The sequence below is a fragment of the Sparus aurata genome, chromosome 4, assembly GCF_900880675.1.
Source record: "Sparus aurata chromosome 4, fSpaAur1.1, whole genome shotgun sequence".
NCBI classification, from domain to species: Eukaryota; Metazoa; Chordata; class Actinopteri; order Spariformes; family Sparidae; genus Sparus; species Sparus aurata.
The window spans coordinates 34163439-34187272 of NC_044190.1; the positions used below are offsets into that span (position 1 = coordinate 34163439).

The 23834-nt window shown below is 41.9% G+C and overlaps 1 protein-coding gene and 1 long non-coding RNA gene across 10 annotated transcripts in view; one reads left to right on the top strand and one right to left on the bottom strand.

Annotated features, from left to right (window-relative positions):
- The first annotated feature begins 273 nt into the window (after positions 1-273).
- LOC115580852 (protein mono-ADP-ribosyltransferase PARP6) lies at positions 274-23819 on the top strand. Of its 9 annotated transcripts, none has more exons than XM_030415546.1 (23): positions 276-608; positions 2107-2277; positions 2792-2869; positions 5820-5929; positions 6217-6277; positions 6485-6575; positions 6749-6815; positions 7027-7176; positions 9457-9607; positions 9914-10045; positions 10445-10540; positions 10782-10874; positions 11107-11232; positions 11489-11551; positions 11935-12002; positions 13310-13358; positions 13500-13612; positions 14964-15036; positions 17303-17372; positions 18833-18912; positions 19235-19298; positions 20255-20339; positions 21144-23819. In XM_030415546.1, the coding sequence occupies exons 2-23, from the start codon at positions 2275-2277 to the stop codon at positions 21244-21246; spliced, it is 1926 nt and encodes a 641-aa protein (XP_030271406.1). In that variant the 5' UTR covers positions 276-608; positions 2107-2274; the 3' UTR covers positions 21247-23819. The 9 variants fall into 9 exon arrangements, with proteins under 9 accessions (XP_030271411.1, XP_030271406.1, XP_030271409.1 ...); XM_030415549.1 differs by having other exon boundaries at positions 9992-10045; positions 11486-11551; XM_030415548.1 differs by having other exon boundaries at positions 6560-6575; positions 11486-11551.
- LOC115580860 (uncharacterized) overlaps positions 791-23834 on the bottom strand; it is a 272388-nt gene continuing 249344 nt past the window's right edge. The window contains exons 6-7 of the long non-coding RNA XR_003983947.1: positions 1179-1294; positions 791-975 (exon numbers count right to left, since the gene is read on the bottom strand). This is a non-coding gene — a long non-coding RNA (uncharacterized LOC115580860). The remainder of the gene's footprint in view (positions 976-1178; positions 1295-23834) is intronic.

Here is a 23834-nt window from a genome sequence, read left to right on the forward strand (position 1 = left end):
CACAAATGGAGCAAGCATATTTGTGCCTTCTCTCTTTTTTTCTTTCTATTTCCCAAAAATTAATACATTTAGACACTTGAATATCAACCAGAAGTGGCTCCCAGCACAGAATTGCACATAGACACAGACTTAGGCAGCCAGACAAACACAAAACACACACACAGGCAGGCGCATAAACACAGGCAGAGCCATTTTCCTCCATTTTTTCCTCCGATTTCTCAGCAGCAGCAGCAGCAGTGCAGTCAGCTGCAGGTCACATGACTGGCTTGCCTGATCTCACTGAGCATGCTCAGACCCCTCAGTGTTGTCAGGCAAAATATAAGACAGCAGTAGGAGCAGAGAGATCTGCAATAGATAAACACACAGACTAACACACACCGGCTGGATTGCTCGCAGACACACACACACACACACCATTAGCACTAAGAGGACAGACGCTGAAGAACTGGATTGTGGGCGCTGGTTTCTCTGATTTCTTTTTTTAATGGGCTTATTGTCATCTATCGTTTCAGCGGAAAACAGCCACCGAGAGAGAGGGGCAGGTGTGCCCTTTAAGAGGGGGAGCAGCTGAGGCAAGGACAGCATCCGAGGCTCCATCCTCTGTGGAGGTAAGTGTGGATGGATGGGGTAGGGGTGCAGAGCGTGGGGGGAGGGGAAAATCCGGCTGACTGCATCTGTGTTTGTGTTGAATATTATCAGAAGGTGGAATGGGGACGGTGGTGGTGGATGTGAGGGGGGGGGGTTTGACAGAGGGAGGGAGGGGGGGGGGGGGGGGGGACTTTGTCGGCGACTGTTGGTATGTGAGACGACAGCGGCTGTGGGAATGGCGGGGAGTGGGGGGGAAGCAGAGGGGTGTAGATGCTAGCAGTGTTGAGGACATGGCAGGGCAGCAGGCACATAAAGAGAAGCAGAGGAGCTGGAGTGGAAGGCGCGGTAATGAGGACGGATCTGCGTTCAGTAGGGTGCAGATGATGTCTGGAAGGGTTTTTCAAGACGAGCCAGACGTAACATAAAAAAATAAATAAAAAGGAGAGATAATCAGGAAGAGAAAAACACAGTGTTGAGATTATAATGTACAGACACGCAGATGATGGCCCAGTCTGAGGTAGAGACGAGCTAACTGCCTTATGTTAGTGTGAGGAACAAAGAAGAAAAACAAATAATCTGTGCTGATTTACTTCTGTTGACCTAGAAACAGCGTAGATGCCTTCATGCCTGATGGTTTTGTGGAGATCTTGTAGTGCCAAATCTTCGTTTCCATGCCGTCCTCGTCTGCACGTCTCAGGATTTGGTCCTGATAAAAAAATATTAGAAATTCTCATTCTTCGTATTTTGGTTCAATATGCACCACATTATGTACATTTTAATTTGTGTACTGCAGTGTCAAATGTGCGAGTCCCGTTAAAAGGACACCATGCTCATTGTTTACATGCCTGACACAAAACGTGATGGGTTGCCATGAAACACAGTGTGCTGTAGCTGCCTCTGTGATATCAGTCATGTTTACGCTTGCTGCTTCTTCTCCGATTGTATCATAAATTCTCTGTAATTTTTGTCATACTACTTTTATGGGAACCCTTTCATTCTGTTATGTTACATTCTTGAGGAATGTCTTTACTCAACACCTTGTTGCTACAGTGCGCTCTCCTCATGCTAACCCAGGAAATGAGCGTTTCAAATATATCCTTCCATTTTTCTTTTTTTTGCCAGACAAATTAAAAACGTCAGTCCAACAATGCACTGACATCAGCAGATGGGCTGTTTTTTTTTCGCCGTGCGTCTATGAAGGTGCGCCATCCTTTGGTGCTTTCGATATTAATAGATGAAGTTCCTGGGAAAAAAAACAAAACAAAACAAAGAAATGGAGACATCCTGGGTACCGAACGTACAGCACATATCTCCCACACATTCTCTCCACAGTGATTAATGCCACTCTGAATGGAGGCAGAGATGGCTGTTGCTAGGATACATGGCAAGGTGAAGTGCAGACCATTTAAAGAAAAAGAGGAGGAGGGCACCGTTTACAAAGCATGGCATCGCTGGAAATGGCCTCTTTGTTTCTCGCTTTCTGCCCGTACTGATCCGAAATTTCTGTTTCCTTTGAAGGTTTTGCGGTTTCCGAAGTGTGCGAGGAAAAGAAGCGGTCCGTCGAAAAAGGGGCGCTCTGGTTTTTTTTTTCTGTTTTCGTTCCTTCCAACTGGAAATAGGCTGCAATGGTTGGCAGTATTCAAAGGCCTAAACCTGTCTGAGTGAGCTCTATGAACAGCAGACCCAATGGTAAGACAGCTACGATCCTATTGCTGTAATCCCTGAATACGATTGGGCTTTGTCAGTCATTCATGTTTTTGTTACGATGTAGAAAATGCTCAACTTAATGTAGACTTTACGTAGAAACTCAAATGTTGTACTGGCTTTATCTAAGTTAGGCACTGTACTGTTTATGCAACAGAATCTCCAGGCTTTGCTCGAAATGACGAGAGCTGACATGGTTATTTTTGTTTAAAAAAAAAAAAAGACATTTTTATTAGCACAATCCTTTTAATTGTCAGTCGAGTATTCTTCAGACAATATCCTGTCTGTTGGAAATAAACAGAGGCTTTTTTTTCCTCTCTCTCTCTCTCTCTCTCTCTCTCTTTGAGATGCTATATAAAGCAGTGTTTTTGAAGCCCCTTGAACGAGAGGCTAAATAGGGAGATGTGAGAAAGGATGCGAGATGAAAGGATGATAGAAAGAGGTTGCATTTTCTTTCCACTCCACTATAATGGCCTTTTCACGACGTGTGGGCCCACAGGACATCAAAGGCCAGTGTTGGACAGATGAGGAGTCGGACGGGGAGAACGAGTCGGAACAGTTCCTGTATGGCATTCAGGTAGAGCAGACTCTATTACACTTTCCACAGTGAATCTATAATGTTTAATATGGTGTTTGCATGACACTTAAAATGTTGTTCTTAAAGTGCTGATGCTAGTTTGTATCGTTTCATATATCGTTTTAATTCCAAAACAACACCACAGCATAATTAAAAAAACATCATCACCCAGGGACTCAATATGAATATTTTATTCCCCCAACAACAATAAAAGAGCCTCTGAATGGATGTGTTTTGCTGACTTGCTCATTCTACTGCTAAAATATGTTGGCAGCAAAAGAGGAGCGCACAATTTTTGAACGTTTACAAGCAGTCTTTCAATATTGTTGGTCAAGGGGAATTTCGTTCTACCCGATAGTGGTGCCAGACAGTAAATCAGAGGGTCACCAACAATCTTAGGAATCATTCTGTTGGGGATTATGAATATTTAGACCAAATGTCATCGCAATGTGGTGAATAATTGTGGAGACTTTTCTCTGGTAGTGCAGAACAGATGGACCGGCTCACTGACATTTACAACCTAATGTCTCGCTGCTAGCAGGGCATACTTAAATTCATCTGAAGCAGGAAAGTCTTTTAAAATGTAAGGAGTTTGGTCTCAAATGTGATTTTTTTTTTTTTTACACAGAAGTACAAAACAGGTTTAGTACTTTGACCCTTTGCAGGCATTTGTAACAAAGCCTCCCAAGCAACACGGGCAAATCCATTTCTGTGGCTGCCATTTCATGTCCAATGCTTCAATTCCATAGACGATCTTAATCTGTTACTCATCCTTTTTTACTGTTATCTCCCAAAGTCCTGTGATTGAAATGTAAATCCAGTCTGGGGACTTAAAGCTCATTTCTATGCAGTCAGAGAACATGAAAGCAGCATACTGAAGATAAGGTTGAAAGCATATGATCTGTTCTTCTCACTCAGAGCTGAGGAGATGAGAGTCTGACTTCAAGTCTAGACACCAAGAATATGTAAAACAAACTTAAGTCAACTGCTATTATTTATACTTAAATATGCTATGTACGGAGGGTGACAAATCTGGTGAACATATGAAATGAGATGATGTAAAACCATCTCTGAAAAATGACAAAAAAAAAAATGTGGATATGTTTGGAACATGAAAATTCACTCCTGCTGTTTGATGAAAATTCACTCCTGCTGTTTGAGATCTTGATAACACTAACTCATCTCACTCGAATAGATTGTCGTTGCTCACAGTTTTTTTTTTTCCTGAACAAAATTCTTCTATCAAACATCATATTTTGTAACTGCAAATACGAAATGATGATACAACTTGAGGTTGGATCAGAGCTGGAAATATGGATTAAATGATCCTGGACAGTTCTGACATTTAACAACTGGGATCTTATTTCATGATGTGATGATCTGATCTGGAGTGTGTGTTGAGGAGGTGAAGTATGAAACTGCTCAGGTGATTTGAAAAATGAAATCGGAATTAATGAGATTAAGAACATGTTTTCACATTGTGAGTCAGCTGTAACACCATGACACTATGTGTTGGGATTGAGTGTGTTAAAAAACAGTAACAGTAATAGAATGAATGGGTGAATGATGGAAATAGCTTTAAAATGAATAGTTTTTAAATGTGCAGCATAAAGAGTTGTAGTCGTAAGAGAAATGAAATGGATACATGTCTGAAATAACAAACTAAAAGTTATAGTTAACTGGTTCAAATAGTCAGCTAGCTCAAGATAGCTTGTTAGCTAAAATAATGGATGATTAAAATAGCCAAAACCAATAGAAACATGCTTGAATAGTTCATAATAGTTAATACAAGTTGAATTATTAGCTAACAGTCATAGACAGATTATGGAGATTGATAGCTTAATTTAGTAAGTAAACAATTAAAACAGTTAGCTTAAAACCTGAATTGGTGATAAAGAGTTGAAATATAGTTTTTGTAATGGAGAGCTTAAAGTTATGGATACATAGATGAAATAGCAGGCACATGGTGATGGATAAATGTTTGATAGGTAACTGAAAGTAATAATTAACTTGCCAAAGCTAGCTAAAAGTAAACATGGAGAAGCATGGAGAAGCAGCTTTCAGTTACTATGCAGCTTTCAGTTACTATGCGCCACATATTTGGAACAAACTCCCTGAAAATTGCAGGTCTGCTCCAACACTCACCTCTTTTAAATCAAGACTTAAAACATTTCTTTTTGCCACTGCTTTTAACTGAAGTCTTTGAACTGCATTATTACTCTGAGTTTTTTTTATTTTTTATAATGCAATTTTTAATGTCTTTTAAATGAAATGTTTGTCTTTTAATGTAATTTGTGTGTGCCTGTAAAGCACTTTGAGTTGCCTTGTGTCTGAATTGTGCTATACAAATAAACTTGCCTTGCCTTGCCTTGCCTAAAAGTGATGGATATTTAAAATAGCTAGCTAGCTATCTAGATCTAGATAGACAGATAAAGATAGATAAATGGTTTAAATACAGTAGTTAGCTTATGGTTTTTCTCGCTTAAAGTGTTTGAAATAGGTCCATAAAAGTAGTAAATGACTGGTTTAACTAAAAAATAAAATACAATTAATGGATTGTTCATTTAGCTAAAAAGAATAGTAGTTCACACAGGTTGAAACTGTTACCAGTCTTAGATAAATTAGGAAAATTGATGGCTAAAAGTAATGGATGAATAGCACTACAAATGCAAACTTGAACAACCAGCATAGAAAGATACAGTTACATTGTGTGCATTATTTAAAAAAAACACATTTTTTTAACATTATAAACATTATTTGTTTCAGAATCCACTTTAAGTTATGAGCTTTGCTAAAAACACAACTGTTTCCAAATATTTTTTAAAATACAAATTAACAAGCTGAGCGGTGTTGAGGTAACTTGAATTAATTTGACAAAGTTGTGTGTTTAGCTCAGATAAAGACACAGAACCACTGCTCCGTAAAATTCATGTGCTGTAACTGTGAACAGTGCTGCTTGTTACAGGGGAGCTGTGCCGCCGACCTGTACCGCCATCCTCAACTGGACGCAGATATTGAGGCGGTAAAAGACATCTACACCGACAGCGCTGTCTCTGTTAGGTACAGTACTGACACACACACAAACACACACAAACACAACTGTTATACAATTTGTTTGGATCAATTTTGTGTGCCGTACAGTACTTCTTCATTTACCACACACTGTACAGAGGAATGACTCAGATACATTGTGTACTAATTTCAGCGAGGCGGTGTCTGGCAAATTAGAACAATAAACAACCCTTATTTTTCTCCCTCAAGGGATAATCAGTTGAAAGGGGTTGGAGTGTAATGCATCCCATTAATTATGATAAACTAACTTTATCTGTTGTTGTGTCTCCAAACAGGGAGTATGGAACAATTGATGACGTGGACATCGATCTTCATATTAACATCGGTTTCTTAGATGTGAGTCAGCAGTCCTCTCTCCCTGCACACACCTCCTCCGTCTTTTGCCCATTACTATTCCGACGTTGACATTTTGCGAAGTAACACATCATTTATTATGCATCGCGCTGCTCATAACTTATTTATGTAATGAGAAATGGCCCTAATTAGGATGCTAACTCTGTATATTTGTGTGTATGTGTGTATGTGTGTGTGTGTCTGACTCAGGAGGAGGTTGCGACAGCTTGGAAAGTTATCAGAACAGAGCCCATTATTCTGAGACTGCGCTTTTCTCTTTCTCAGTACCTCGATGGACCTGGTGAGTAAAGATGTCAGTGTGGATGTTGGTTTTCTGGGAGGGACTTTAGGTATTTGTGCCACTCACTGAGCGTAGGAGGTGAGTACAATATGTGCAATGCAAGAGGGAGAGTGAAAGAAAAGCGCGAGTGTGTATCCGTGCGCTGTGTAATAATGTTAGTCATCTTTACTCAGAGCCGTCAGTGGAAGTGTTCCAGCCCTCCAATAAAGAAGGCTTCAGCCTGGGCCTGCAGCTCAAAAAGTAAGTCGTGCCACCTCCAATGTTTCGTAGGGAAATTGTGTATAGTAGATTTTATGCAGCGTCAGAAATCCCAGATATAGATAGATGCATAAAATACAAACATTTCATTGTAATCTTCACTCCCACAAAATGATAATGCACACCGGCGTGTTCACTGACGTTCCTTCCTCTCTTTGCTTCACTCTCCCCTCTTTTTTTTTTTGTCTGACAGGATCCTGAGCACGTTCACCTCACAGCAGTGGAAGCACCTCAGTAATGAGTTCCTCAAGGCACAGCAGGAGAAGCGGCACAGCTGGTTCAAAGCCGGAGGAACCATCAAGAAGTTCCGCGCCGGGCTCAGCATCTTCTCCCCCATACCCAAGTAGGTCTCTCTCTCTCTCTCTAATGTTGCGCATCCCTTTCAAGGCGTCGACACAACCGCGCCTTTGTTTCATACACAGCGTGCGGCACATTTTGGGGTAGTAACTGACACTCCAGTCCAGAGGAAATGTACGCTGTAAATCAACATTTTCACTGAAACAAACGTGCGTGTTTGTATCGTGTGTTGTATATCGACAGGATACAGTTGTAGGGATGCAAGACATTGACATTTTTGACAATATCTGATAACTGACGCAGGCTGCTTTGGTCACTAAATGGAGATGTTTAGGCTCACCTGTGCGGTTCACCTGTGACTGTGACTGTCACGCTTGTCTCGATGATTATGTTTTAAAGAACAGTTTTATTAGTTATTGTTATTGTCCTGATTTGTACATCGCTGTTTCCAAGTGTCTGCAATCGCTGAAGGAGAAGAGCACTGATTCATTTTGCTTAAGTAGAGAAAAACATTTGTAACAATTACGACGTAATTAGTGTTGTGTTGGCATAATGTTCAGTTATGTTTTGCATTTCTCCACAGGAGGTAAATTTGAAAGTATTCCCGTAACTCAAGTGAGAGCAGGTTTTTATAAATATTGAAAAGGGTGAATTCTGCTTTCTTCAGTTGTCACAAGCGTAGTAAGGAAATAACAGAAGGCAGATTCGTTTAATAATTTACAGTTGGTTAGTAACAGTCATTTAGAAAACGGCTTATTATCGCTTATGGACGGTTCATTTTAAAGAACACGTAATAGAGGTGAAAGGTTTCACAGTTTAATGTGCAGCACTAAACTTACAGATTTCAAAGGAATATCCTGTTTTACACATCATTATGTGTATTTTCAATTCAGTTCATTCATTATTTTCTTTTTTCTTAATTACTTCTAGGTTGTTTCTCTACCTAATATGTTTCTTTTGTCTTTCTTCTTCACTCTTAGTCTAGGAAAATGCAGTATAAATGAATTTTAATGTTGTGCACACTTAAACATCGAGATACAAGATTTTATGAGGGATAATAATACAAATAACAGTAATATGTTTATTTATAAAGCAGCTTTCAAATGCAGACATCGCTCGGCGCTTCACAGAAGAAGAATTAACTTAAAAGCAAATAAGGGACAAAGCAAAGGACACTCATGTCAGACAACCATCTCAAACAGGAGGCAGCACAAAAAACAAACAATACGTATTAAACAAAACCAGATCATACAGGTCTGAAGCTGCTTTTTAGGGTTAGGGTTACCTTAAAAGCACAGTCTTCTTTTGTCTTCAGCCTGAATCAACCATCAAATCTGTGATCAGAGGACCTGAGATTCCTGCTGGTATTATATGCCACCAGTGAGCTCTTCGATGTGGACAGATGCCTGACCATAAAAGGCTCAGAGCGTTATTACGAGAATCTTGAACGGGATGTTGAGCTTTGATGGGACGCCGGTGAAAAGACATCTGATTGGGTGTGACATGAGACTTCTTAGGGGAGTTGGTCAGAAGCTTGGCAGCGACATTTTGAGCCACTCGTAAGTCAGTTTGTGGGCAGGTGAAAAGGGAGCTGCAGTGATAGATAGTCTCATCTCAGCTATAGATAGTAGAAACAGGCGTGATCAAACCAGTACAGAATCAGGGTACAAAAAAAATGCAACCCATCTGCTCAACTGACTGCAAGCTGTGAGGATAGAAACACTTTGTGAAGGTTGTGTCTGCGAGAGATGAACTGTAGCAAAGAAGACAAGCGAGGGAGAGGAAGCTCTGACACAGCAGACTGCAGATTGACTTAAACTCAAAATTTGACACACTCAACCAATTTCCCCAGGGGGGAAGTACTCTTCACGGACTCTGTCTTTCCCTGGGACTCTTTGACAGTTATGGGAGCACGGGGATTGAAATCCCGGCCCGCTCGATGGAGGTCAGCTTCGCTAACTACTAGGCTGTCTTGACAACCTCACTACTTGACAGGAGTCTCATGTCAGGAGTGTACACGGATAGTGCGCTGAGGGTCACGGTGGAAGTGAACACTGGTTCTTGTATATTAACAGTGAGTGACATGAGCTGCTGCCCAAACAGATTCCAGTTATCTGAGATAAGATCAGCGTGGTGTGAGTGTGTAGCCTCATACAAGAATACACACCGCTGAGCTGTGTTGCAAATAAAATTGCATGTCTAGAAATAGTGAGATAATAAGCTGCATTTCTGCAAGAAAAACCCACCATAAGCACTTTCTCATCACAGAAAAGTAACAACTGGTGAAGTAATGCACGTGAATTGGGTCCCACTTTTTTCTCTCCAGGTCTCCAAGTTTTCCTCTGATCCAAGACACGGTTTTAAAAGGGAAGCTGAGCGTCCCTGAGCTGAGAGTGACCCGCCTGATGAATCGCTCCATCTCGTGCACCATGAAGAACCCTAAAGGGGAGCTCTTCAGCTACCCACCAAACAGCCAGGTGAGGAGCCAGTCTGGACACTTCAGCACCCGCGCACGTCTCAGATTTGCAGTCAGATACTCAGTTACACTCCTCACGCATACGTGAAACAATGCTGATATAGACACTGGTTCAAAATCATCCACAGTTCTGCAAAATCCTGACGATAAATGCTGCTGTATCATCCTTTTCTGTTTTAATCCACTGTGACCCTCTTCTCAGTCACCCGCCACCTGCACTGTTCCCACCTGAGCCTTTCCTTACCCCTACCGTAACATGGCTGCTGCGCCGTTTCCCATAATGCTTTGTCTTCACTTGACCCATCAGACTGTGGCTGTCCCGGCGGCCAGGGCCCCAGCGCAGATTACCACGAGGCAGCTGATTGAATTGTTTTTCTCATCCCAGGCCGGCGGCCACTGCAAGAACATCCCTACCTTGGAGTACGGCTTCTTAGTGCAGGTTAGACCTCCGGGGGGGAAGAATGGAGTCCGCTCACACAGCCTGTCTTTTCAGAGTCATTTCTGCAGTCCAAAAACACGACGAACAATTGCGTGTACCGTACGCGTGTGAGCAACAATAAAAGCCAACCTTACAATCTGTTTGGATGTGAGGGCTGTATTGTATTAGCTGTTTATTCGCGGGGGATTGCGCGACTGCTGGTAGCCGGCAGGGACGGCACGGTTGGGCCCGCAGTGCATTGTTGTGCTAGCACCTCGTAAACAAGTTAAGACAGCCATAATTGCGGTACACATTTGTAATTTTTGTCACAATCCTGCTGCCAAAAAGTAGTGGCTTTATATGGCAGTGCTGCAGGTGGGAGTGATAACAGGGGACACCACTGTGCTTTTCTCCTCGCAGATAATGAAGTACTCAGAGCAGAGGATCCCCACGCTCAACGAGTACTGCGTGGTGTGTGACGAGCAGCACGTCTTTCAGAACGGATCCATGCTGAAGGTATCAGAGAGGAGGAGGAGGAGGAGGGGGAGAAACAAACAGTATAGATTCACTCAAAAGAAATCAGGAAAAGTTATGAGCAGCACGTGCATGAAGTTTTCTTTCTGTAATTGAATCAGTTATGTCATCGGTAAATGAATTTCCCACCGTTGTAGCTGTGAAGGGAGCAGGATTAACAGTGAGAAAGAGTGTGTGCTTTTTTTTTTCCTGACACATTTATTTTCTTGTATGCTTTATAAAGCCGGCTGTGTGCACCAGGGAGCTGTGTGTGTTCTCCTTCTACACTCTGGGTGTGATGTCTGGAGCTGCTGAGGAAGTGGCGACCGGAGCGGAGGTGACGACAGATATATAATAGATTATTTGTATCTTTTTGCTCCTGCAGCGATTCATTGTCGTTTCTCAAAGATTTCTTTTCGCACCGACACATTAGACTGTAACGGAAGCTGTGATGATGTTCACTTCTGATTAGTTATTATCGAAACTGAGGCAGGTTCTTGTGTCATATTACCCTGAAAATGAGTCAATAAAGGCATTAAATAAAGACATAAAATCCCTTTTCTCCCCAGGTGGTGGACCTGCTGGTGGCTATGTGTCGAGCTGCTCTCGAGTCTCCCCGTAAGAGCATCATCTTTGAGCCCTACCCATCAGTCGTTGACCCCAATGACCCCAAGACGCTTGCCTTCAATCCAAAGGTCTGCATCCGCACTGCTGAAATTATGTTTACTGATTAAATCACATGACACGCACATTTGTAAATACATTCTGTTAAAACAACTGCTGCTGTCAGAACACATGTGGAAAATATTACTGTACTTAAACACGAACTAAACATTTTCATGACATGGATATCACAAGCTTTTACCTCTACAAGTGATTTTAGACATCTGTATGTTGTTCCCACTCTCATTGCATACAATGGATGTTTGGCTCAACCGATGAACACAGAAGAAGAATTATGAGAGACTGCAGAAAGCGCTGGACAGCGTCATGTCCATCCGGGAAATGACCCAGGTACAAGAAGGAGATGGGAGGGGGAGAAGGACGTTTTGTTTTTTAGTCCATATGACATCATCACTGTATGTTTCACTGTGACTGTATTAAGTTTAATATAGCTCAGTTTAGTGTTTACTTTGGACTGTGGTGTTCAAGCTGCATGGGTGGGGTCTTTGTTTATCTAAGTGGCAGTTGCAGATTAGTTTTTCGTCTCTGTACTTCCTCACTCTTCTTTCCACTGTGGCTTGACTGACTGCATTTGTACTATGTATTAAAGGAATCATGAGTCTCTCGCTCATTTGACTATGTTAAAAAAAAAAAGAAGGAAATCTGTCGAAACCAGAAACGAACTGCAAACAACACATGGTTGTGTTTTTTTTTTTTTTCTCTTTTTTTCCCAGGGCTCATATCTAGAGATCAAGAAACAGATGGACAAACTTGACCCTCTGGCCCATCCTCTGCTACAGTGGTGAGTAGACGGGAGCGGCTCGGAAAATGCGGGCTTACTTCTGCTTTGAATGTTAACAGGTATTGAAGTGATTCCAGAATCTAAAATACGGCAGTGCTCGTTTGCAGAGAGTAAATAAATGATCGTGGACAACATTATAATGCTTAATCAGCTTTTTCATGGAAGACATAAAACATGTTTGATGTTGGCCCAATTTAATTTAGCTGCTTTGCACACATTGTCCTGCGTTGTCACACTGGCATGCCTTACTGGGACATGTGAATTAAACGGAGCCTTCTTTAAGGTTAATTCCATCATTTTTACAGGTTTGGCAATACTGCTGTACATTGGAATATATGTAATCTGATAAATTACCTCCAGTGATGTCACTCAGTGGTTGTGTTGCATTGTGGGTAATGTAGGTGTCATGTTTTGATCCCAGTCCACTGGTCCAGCATTGCTCTCCAATAACACTGTTTGTTTCCATTATTATCCATCCAAACTATCTATTAACCATAATGGACAGTTTAAAAACAAATCATCACAATCAATTCAGCGGAACCAGAGACATCACCTTCGGAAGTTAGCATCGCCCTGATGTCCTTCGATTAAAAGCCTATTATATTGGATTTTGGATTATTGCTGAAAATAAGCTCTGTGGCCAACACAAGCTTATGATACTCGTTCAGCAACATAATCTTCACAGATGAACACCACTTTTGTGATTGTCCGAAATGTAAATTAAAACTCTACGGGTAAAAAGTTAATGTTAGGCTATAAACAGACTACGCTGCGGTCGTAGAGTGGATGAGTCTCTGTGTCTGGCATGACAGCATTTAATGTCCACATTTTTTAAGACACGTAAGCATTTTGTAATTAAATTGGGGGACATTTAATGCCGTGGAACAAAACATGTAAGGTGTTGAACTGAAAACCAATTCAAATAAGCCACATACTTTGAGAGGACGGAACCGAAATGCAAAAACGCTACCTGATTTCCGGGTTTTAGGACTTACTACCACAGCACTCTGTCCCATGCATCCATCTTCCTTTTCAAAACCTGATGCCATCATTATCCATAATGTCGCGGTTTGCATTTGTAAGCATTTTGTCATATTACATACAGCTTTCTCTGGAGCCACAAAAGGCTTTATACTGCTTTTTTTCAAGACCTGTAAAGAAATTGTGTAAAATTGGCGGAGTCTTAACGTCTGCTGTGAAAAAGGCCCATTGTGGTTCAAGCAAAGTGGCAGCAAAATGGCTGGTGCTCTAAATTCTGCGTCACATTATGTTATTTATCTTTTGGTCCTCTCTCTGTCTCTCCGCAGGATTATTTCCAGTAACAGGTCCCATATCGTCAAGCTGCCTCTGAGTAGGGTAGGAAGCAGAATGTCATCCCCTCAAGTGTCCTCTGTCAAATGAGTTTTTAATGCTTCGTGATGTAATTTGACGGCTCATACTCATTCTCTGTTTGTCTCTCTCTCGCTCTCACTCGTCTCTTGCGTCTCATTTTGTTAGCAACTGAAATTCATGCACACCTCCCACCAGTTCCTGCTGCTCAGCAGCCCCCCGGCCAAGGAGGCTCGTTTTCGCACTGCCAAGAAGCTGTACGGCAGCACCTTCGCCTTCCAGTGAGTCCACCCCGTTCCTCTCATTAGCTGACGCAGCAGTCATACAATCAAAACTCTTACGTTTTCATTGAATGGCTACTTTTGAGGCTTAAAACCATTCGGACTGTTATAAAAATATCAGAATAGTAATTTGAGGTTATTTTATTGCTGAGCTTGTGGCTGTTGGGCACATGCGAAATGTGAGAAATCACTTACTGTGAATAATTGATCTCAAATCAAGCATAGTGACTAAAAATGCATACATAATTGAGCATTACAGCGGCACACTCTGTCAAACACGAACACGTCTCGGTGTAACACCTGGTCATTATGTTGCGGATGGAAGGAACCAGTCTAGCAGATTTTTATGGAACCATAACAAACAACAGCACAGAGCAGTGGCCGTTCTCTTGGACGGAGAAACCACCTCGCTAAGCCAGCACATGGAGCCAGCACTATCTGCGAGATAGAGATTTGTACTGTAGCAGATGGGGCTTTGCTGAATATTTTAGATACACACGGCCCATCTGGGCACTCGCAGGGTACAACTAACTCGTGAGCAGTGCTAACAGTCTCTCTTTGTGCTGGTTAATGCTGGAAATTTCATAATTCTCAGTAGTTAATGCCAAATTCTTAATGTCAGCTTGGCTGCCATTATTTTATGTTGATATAAATAGAATCCTAGGAACTATAAATACATGTTCAAAGTCAGTTTAATGACAATCTGTGAGATTTTGAAGGGAATCCATAAACGGCTGCTTTGTGAAATTACAAACTTTTCCCTGTTCAATTTATTAGACTGTGGGAACAAGAAGGTCACGCTGCTTCGGAACTAGTTAAAAATAACAGCAGTCATGACACTGTATTTTTTTTTAAGACAATCCAGATCCTGGAGAACAACTGTCTGCTTTCATCTTCATCTTTAAATACGTTTTTTTTTGTTTTATGATATAAATTTAGACGACTTTGATGATGTAACAGAATGTCCCAAAATATCCTCGAACAAATTTTATAAATAGACGACCACAGTACTTCTTTGGTTGTTGGCAGAAGAGAACTCTTCTTGAGTCTTTTCAGTTTTCCAAAAATACTTTTTTAATAGTAAAAAGTAAAAAGATGTGAACTAATATAACACATTATAGACTGTCGACTGTCATAAATCATGCCATTTTCCAAAAAGTTAATAATATCATAATAAATGAACTAATAGTGAATGTCCACTGACAAAAAGTTATCACAACGTTCTTGAACATTATGGATCTGGCCGCTGCACGTCAATGGTTGCACACTGAGATCCACGCCATTTGTATTCACACAGCACTTTGTTATATCTCTTCTTTCCCATCTCTCCCTCTCTCTACACTTGCTCTAGTGGTTCCCATATAGAGAACTGGCACTCTGTTCTGAGAAATGGACTAGTCAATGCCTCTTATACCAAACTGCAGGTACGTAACCCTGGCAGTTGGCTGGAATTTACGATGCATCTCCTCTCGGACAGTGAACCTGCTCTCGGACAGAGCAGGCTCGCTGTCCGGCTGATTCATTTTTGCAGTTAATGGATGCCAGCTTCCCTTTCGTCAGCTTTGCAATTGGCATTTTAGCGAGCGGGGCACACTGGGAGATTTTCCTGGCCGATGCCGGCCACCTATTTCCCTCCTTCGCCGGCAGCAGCGGACAGCACGTCCCTTCCTGTTGCAGGACAAAGGGAGGGGGCTGTGGTGTCGGCTGTGATGTCAGGGGGCTGCCTGTGTGCCCTGTTGGGGTTAACCACCTAGAGCACTGAGTAGGTTAGGTCTGAAGCTGAAGGATGCAAAGGACAAGCTCCATGATAGTGAGTACAGACTTCCTGTGGGTGATAAAGGATTGATCCAGAAAAGGTCAGTAACTGGCACCACTCATTATCTTTTCAGACCTGGGTCAAATAGTAGCGTGCAGTCATTTAAAGTTGATTTAAATCTTAATGATACCGTATGGGTGCAGTAGACCAAACCATAGAGATCATTTCAAGGCCAAAGCAAAATGTATATGTGTAGTCCTGTTGGACTCAGGTCTGCATCCATCTGCATATATATATATATTTATATTTTTCTGCCACTGTTGCTGTTGCACTTTGTGACCCAGGCCTGCAAAAAGATAAATAAATAATCAAACAAGAAAAAACTGAGCACTAGAGAGCGCCAGATTGTCTCTTTTGCGCAACACGGCTGATAATGACTGCTTGGAGATACACCGCCGTGTCATCAAATGGATTAAACACATTTAAATGTGAAATCTCAGGGATCTTTGAGACTTCGACGCCGGCGGTGATTGCTCTATCATGCTGATGTGTTTCATTTACGCTCCCCTTTGTTCTCCAACTTTTGAACTCTCCATCTTTGATCTCGCCTCAGTGCTCGTTCTCTCTCTCCCTCTCCTCTCCTTTTCACCTTGAGCATTGACACCACCCCCTTCCTCTGTCACTGTGTGTCACAGGAGGAGGACTGGGTCTGCCTCCAGCTCCAGCCATCACACAAAAACCCCTCGTCTAGTGTTGCTTTTGATTTCTTCCAGATGTGCCACGTCCTGACCTCCACCTTCCTTCACATTTTGCTCCCAAATTCTCAAGTCGCTCTTTGTTCCTTCCTCTCATTACTCCTCTGGTTTCGCCGTGGCGCATGAACACTCGTCCACGTTGCACCTGTGGTCCTTTCGTTTTTCCTCTCATTCTTCTTGACATTCTTGTTTGGAGGCTCATCGTCATTATCAGTCATCCTCTTACTTCCTTATCATCTTTACCTTCAAGTCATCGTACGTGGTCTCATTTCTCATCAGCACTGCTTGAATACCTGGGCATTTTTCACACCAGATTTTAGAGCATCACACAATCTTCATTGTGGAGAGAAAATATATTGGTAGTTTAAGGTGCTCCTGTGGAGATTAATGGAGTTGTTTCCACATAAATGGAATAATAAAACTCTTTTCTTTCTTTGGCTCTGTACCATCCAACATCTTTGGATTTTATTGTGTGTGTGTGTGTGTGTGTGTGTGTGTGCTTGGTCGCTGGGGTTACTTGTAAACTGTCACAGACGCATATAAAACACTGACTTTTAGATAGGGCTGGGCAACATGACCTCAAAGGTGCATTATTTAAGAATTACGGCTGAAAAGACTCAACTAAAATGATCAACAGAATGTGGAGGAAAGACAGTTTGGATGTTACGACGTCCATGGTGTGTGTTGCAATGTTTAGCATGCTAACCAACTAGCCCTGGTCTGTCCCAGGTGCTCAGAGCTCCCAGCCCAGACCACTAGCTGCACGGCTAACTGAGCTAACTTCGTTAACTAGCTCCAAGTTTCTAATTCTTACATATTGCACCTTTTTAAAATAATATATTGTTGATATAGAATCTCAAAAGCACTACATAAATGCTAGGACTGTGTGAATGCTGAAGTAATGAATGATATGGAGATCATGACTAAGTGGGTATCACGACAAGTTGAGCAGTCAAGTAAGTTCAGAAAATGAAGCCACTTAACTGTAATGCAGCCTTTAAAACCAGGGAAACACAGCACTTCTGGTATATCACAATATAACGACAGCCAAAATCAAGATTTATCTACAGTATGACTGGTATGTATGCACTATGTATGGGAGTGCATCCGTGTGAGTGTGTGAGGTTGTCCTGTGCAACTGCTCAGTGACCCTTCCTTCCTGCTCTTTTCAAACCCAAGCTGCATGGGGCAGCGTACGGAAAGGGCATCTATCTGAGCCCCATCTCCAGCATATCTTTTGGATACTCAGGTAGGAAACGATTCCTCCGGCCCGCTCCCCCCCCCCGCCTTTTTTTCTTTAAGTTTTTCCACCGTGTTGACTGCGTACGCTCTGTGTTTGTAACATGGCCTGATTATCACTGTGGAATACTTCATTTTCACTTGTGGGAGCTCTTCATGCAAACTCTATTGTCTTGCTCTGTGTTGTGTGTCCATATTTGGGGTGCTGGGGCCTTGGGCCTTTTATCTGAGCTTGCGTGCCACGTACCATACCATACATTATGTTGTGACTGTGTAAAATTGGGTTGTCAGTGGATCTGTGTGTGTCACTTTGTACCTTGTTGGCTTTTATATATTCTTTTCTTTTCTTGGGGTGGGGCTGTACAACCATGTTAAAGCTTTACATTACTTCTCCCTGCATATTTCTGCTGAAACACAATTTCAGAGGTTAGGGTTAGGGTTAGGTTTGGAGCCTGCTATTGTAGTCTGGTTTTGGTGCTGGTTATGTTGACAGGAGGTCAGCCAGTTGCCAGAATGACCGACATATAAACAAGCCTCTAAGCAATGGCTTCCCAGTCTTAAGGGGCCCACACACCACCCAGACTCAAACCAACAGCCAACCGCCTTTATCCAACCACTCCGTTGCCTCTGGTCTGACCCGTTCGGCAGAAAAGTTGCATTGAAACGTACCGCCTCGACTACTGCCAACTACACAGTAGCGTGTACGTTCTACACTTGTGCAAGATGCAATAAGTCTCCTTAACATTGAGTGGCACTAGTCTCATGCCAGAAATCCAAAACATGAAAACAGGAAATGACAGAACGAAGTGCAGACCATCTTCACTTCGGCCCCTCCCACACACCGCGCTGATTCGCTAGCACACCGCCAATCAGAATGGTCATTGAACAGCTGGCACACCGCCAATCAGAGTATCCAATGGCGTCCAATCCTCAGACCGCCAACACTCTCAGACTTTGCAAGTTGAATCTGACTAGACACCATCCGCTCGGTTCCAAAATCTTCCAACACAGCTGAACACACCGAACAGATTTGTTCCCGAACTCGTCTGAGTCTCCCCAAATGCTTTAGATGTCAATGTTTGGGCCTGTGTGTTCCTGCCTTTATAGATGGGTGTAGAAATCTAAAGATGGAAAAGAAAAATCAGTTGCTGGTCATACAACCATTAATCTTTGGAATGAAATCCAAAAAATAAATACTTCATTCATTGGGACAAATTATTGAAAAAATGCTAACAGCGCTACCTGCTGTATCTCCTTCTTTCTCTCCGTACTGAAAGTTGCAGTTCAGGTTGAAATATTCAGCAGTAATTTGGGACAGTAACCTTCATATGAAGGTTAGCACCGTGGGTAATAATTTGTCTGTACAAGGAGCTCAAGACCACTAGAGGAAGGTTTTTCACAGCTTGAGTGACTCAAGGTAAGGTCGTTCTGACTCAGGGCTGTTTGCTTTCTGTGTGCTACTTCTTGCAGGAATGGGGAAAGGACAGCACCGCATGCCCACCAAAGATGAACTGGTGCAGCGTTACAACCGAATGAACACCATCCCACAGGTGAGTGAACAGGATGCATTACAGCCTCGCACGTACAGGATTTACAACATAATAGAAATACTTTATCCTCCGAAAAGATAGTTGGGCTCCGTGAATCCTGACTCCCATTATACAGAAAGAAGAAAATGAAGGAAGGAATAGAAGCGCTGAAAGATATTGGTTTCCAGTTGAGGACAATTTTTTGGATGTTGACTCGAAATGCTTCTTACATTCGCTGTGTCTCGGTTCCGATTGTTTCAGTGTTTGAGATCATTACAGTTGGAGCACGGCCTTTACTGCAGCTGCTTGCCGGGACTTAACTGTTGCCTCTTTCTTTCAACAGAGCCGTCCAATACAATCGAGGTTCCTTCAGAGTCGAAACCTGAACTGCATCGCTCTGTGTGAAGGTAATAACGAGCGGAGGGTATAATACATGTGAAAGCTGAGATAGTAATGGATACAAGGGCTGTCACAATATCAGATTCTCACAGCATGATTATTGCAGCATAAAGAACTCACAATACCTACAGAAAATATGTATACAAAAATATGCTCAGTCAAATTCATCTTTAACTCTGTGTATTATCTGTTATTTGGCAAATGTATAACACTGAACTACAAGTCTGGGGAGGTGGAGAGACCATCTGTGAGAATAAATGTACAGAATTTCACAAACGAACATATTTACCGTTTTATGGCAGGTGGCAGCCGGAGTTAAAGTGCATCACCGCCACCTACTGTCACAAAGCAAGAAGGGACAGAAACTGACATGATTAAGAGGCGATGTTTATCTACACGATATTATCACATGTGTATTATTGGCAGAATATCGGTAGTTAATTTTTAAATATCGGGATTATCATCAATATCGGTTTAACGCGGCAGCCTGTATGGATATTTGTCCATTTAAAACATGTCTCTGAACAAGTAAACATTAAATTAAAATGATCAGACATGATTTGTATGAGTTAACAACAGTTATTATAGAACAATAAGAAAAAAAAAACTGTTGAAAAACCTAAAAGAGAAAAGGAAACACCCTAAAATTAGATCACAACATTTAAAATAAAACTGGGTAATTTGAGGAGTGTTTGAATACACAATAAAAACATGTATACCAGTTATAAAAAATAGAACAATATGATTCTTATGCAAACAAAGAGGTGAAAAAAGCACATCACTGAAGATAATAATTGAGTTTAAGCACTTAAGGTGTCACGTATTGTAATTTAAGTTAGTGTATAATACCGAAAACAACAGCATCAGCACTACTACAACTGAAAATAATAACAATAGAAGAAGAAAGTACAATAAAAATATATTTGGTACTGTTGGTGTAACGTGTGTTTTATCCTTAAAACAGTTATCACATCGAAGGATCTGCAGAAACACGGAAACATCTGGGTGTGTCCGGTGTCCGACCACGTCTGTACTCGCTTCTTTTTTGTGTGAGTGTCTCCAAGCTTTCTTTTTTTTTTTTAACGCCTCCCACGGACAGAAAGTATCATTACATTAGGCAGGAGTTTGTATAGCAGCCAGTAAATCATAAGTTCATTATCACCCTTATATAACGCATTGTTAATCATAAATGAAAAAAAAAAACGATTGTATATGCTGCAGTCGTCCCATGTCACCCATTATCATTTAGAATGAGCAGTGAATGATTTGTGCTGATGGGTGAGCGGTGCTAGAACTGCACTCGAGTGGGTCCCTCTCAGGTCGTAGCCTTTCAATATGGATGTTTAACGCTGTGTTTTGTTTAAAAAACATGGCCGCTGATGTCCAAGCTTTTTGGACACGCGCTCATTCACCAGATGGCCAAGTCTATTATTATGTCCACTGCTGTCTTCTGAGTTGGAAATTGGATTTTGAGATGGCCCGCAATCAAATTTAAATCACGGCTAAATATAATCGAGTTCTGAACTTGCGCTCAGTGTGCGGTTGTATTTTTCAGTTTGAAGGATCAGATAGAAGAACAACAAGACGATTTCACGTGTCAGACCTCGCAATGCCTCCTCGACAGAAATAAATCACAGAGGCTCACTCTTGTACAAAAAATTTACTTTTTTTATCAACGGTATTTTGCTTTGTTAATAATATAAGTACAATGTAAAATCTACTTATTTACGATTCGTCTTCAGCAGCAGCACACATCAGAAAAACCTTAAAGATGCTAGGTTTTTATTTTGTTGACGAGAGGATGAAAAGAAAACACCATGTCAGCATGTCGACTCACGTTTCTGTGTGTGCAGGTATGAGGATGGCCAAGTAGGAGATGCCAACATCAACACCCAGGAGCCTAAGGTGCAGAAGGAGATCATGCGTGTGATTGGGACCCAGATCTACTCCAGCTAATGGAGGTTCTCCATACGTCTCTGGGGCAGAGGCACGCGGGCAGGCAGACAGCGAATGTTTGGGCGAGCTGACCTCAGGCCTGATGCTGAAGGCCGAGGGCGCTCTAGAGCACATTGTTTCTAAAGTCGTTTTGTTCTGGTCCCTCTCATTTTCCTCTCTCTCCTTTGTTCCTCGTCTCCAAGTGGTTTTACGCATTATATGTTCATTTGACCTTTCGGTTTTGGTCTTACGTGGTTCAGGTCAGTCAGTCTGCTTTTTCTCAGTTCATGTCACTTAGCATCAGAACTGTAAAACACTGATGACGACGGAGGAAGTCACCGGTGTGGCTCCCCAGACAAACACACACTTTCAAACCCAGGGTCGACTGGGCTTTCTTCATTCTTGCTGCACTTTTACTGATCCTTTGGACTAATTATCTCTATCATTTCTCTTTGTGAATAGTAAAAAAAAAACAAAAAACATCATTCCAAATGATAATTAGATCCCGTTGTGGAAAACAAGTGATGGATTTACATGCACATTGAAGTTTGTTCTCTTATTGTGTTTGCAAAGGCATTATCTCTGATCCGTTTATTTAATATTATTTGACAAATGACATGAATTAAGGCCGGCGACACGATCATATTGTTATCCGAGGGGCGAGCTCTGCTCCGTCACTTTGTCCTTGTCCGCTCGACGGAGCTACCAGAATCCAATAAGCGAGGTGTGGCTTGAACTCAAGTTGCGTAACACTATAGGCACTTTTTGATAACATTATCGAGTGTAAAAATCCAGCCATTAACAGTGTTATGATTTTTATTTCAGAGCTTAAATTGGTTCTGATCGACGATGCACTTTTCAAAACCTCACAACCCCTCCCAAAAGGTCAAACAGAGCGGACAGAAGAGTAACAAGGCGGGGTCAAGAACAAGGGTCGTACAATATCCTCACAGCTCCTCCTCAATATTTCTGGTGTGAACATTAATGAAATTACATTCTGTGAGGCGAAAAGGGCTGCTAGTACTGCTGATCCCACTGCGAAGCAACACTCACGTCCGAAGCTTCTTGCACTCACCGACGCTTTAAGTTCATTTTTCTTTGGTGTTCGCAGTGGTTTGCTTCTATTTGTCGGCCTGAAAAGCTGAAATGTGGAACTGGAGTACTATGTTTTTCTCCATACTCGCCAGAACGGTTTGAGCAGTTTGACATTTTGAAGACGATAACACAGATAAAATGTCGTCGTCTCCGTCAGCTGCAGGGCTCATAACGTTTGGACTCCGCGTTAATGTTAAATATTCACGAGAGCTGTGAATGAAAACGGTGCGTCAAGGCCCCAGTCGCAGTGAGTTTAGTTGTCTCTCAGCCCCCAGAGTTGTCCAAACAATTGCTCAATGGAGGATATTTCAGGCGTTATCTTAAACTGGTTTAACCCTCAACAACAGCAACACAGATACAGTATCACAATTAAATTAAAACACATGCGACCATCTTGTTACTCTCGCTGCAAACAAAAAAAAAAAAAACAGAAAACAGTGGATATGATTTCATCCGTGGACACGTTATATCTGTTGCTTTTTGTTCTATGTTCTTAAACAAAACAAAAAAAAACTACCACAATCTGTCCTGTGCGGATACTTTGTTCATCACTTTTTTCTTAAAGTGGCGAGCATCTCATTTTTCAAAAACGAATCTCCTTTGTGTACGAGCAAACGCCACACACTGGATTCACAACCTACAAAATCCACTGTACAGACAATTCATGGACAGTTTCACCAAACTATCTACTGACAGTATCCAGTCAAGGAGCTCACCTCCTCCCAGGCCCTGACTAATGGACACTGGATGATATAGATCCGCATTAATGTGCAAACTCTTACGGTTTCAAACCCCCCCCCCCCCGGAGAATTGCAACCTTGTATAGCTTATCAAGTTTATCAGTTAGTCATGTACTGTATGTATGTATGTACGTGTGGGTTTGTATTTTCTTGACATTATACTAGACATTGCACTTATTCAACGTTTGCCTAAACTGGAGAAAATGCGCTGTCCTCGGACCTGCGGCAGACGAGTAGTGGAGGACAAAAAGGAGAGGGAAAAAAAAATATATTTATGGAGTCAGCGAGACTATAATATCCAACATCTTTAACCAAGTCTGTGTCCGAGACGGGCTCTCAGTCTCCTCTCTCCTGGAACTAAAAAAAAAAAATTCTGACTACTGAATGGACTTTTGAGGCGCTGAAAGCGAGAGCGAACTGTAAATAAAGGACATTGACGAAAACTCTGTCGAAATGAAATGCATTGCCCAGAAAGAAAAGACGGACATGTACAGCTTTACTCATTGTGTTGCGGGACTGTGCTAATAGCTGATGCCTGTTTTTTTGGCGAGAGATTTGAGCGGCGAGATTCTCTTTGAGGATCCATTCCCCCCCCTCCTCCCCCTCCTCCTCCTCCCCCCCCCCAGCTGTCTGTCTCCGGTGAGCAATGTTTTTTTCGAGGACGATGTTGACGACAATAGTGGTGATTATGATGATGATGATGATGATGATGATGATGATGACGACGAAAAGAATAAAGCCTGATTTTGCACAGTTTTATATACAGTCTCCTTT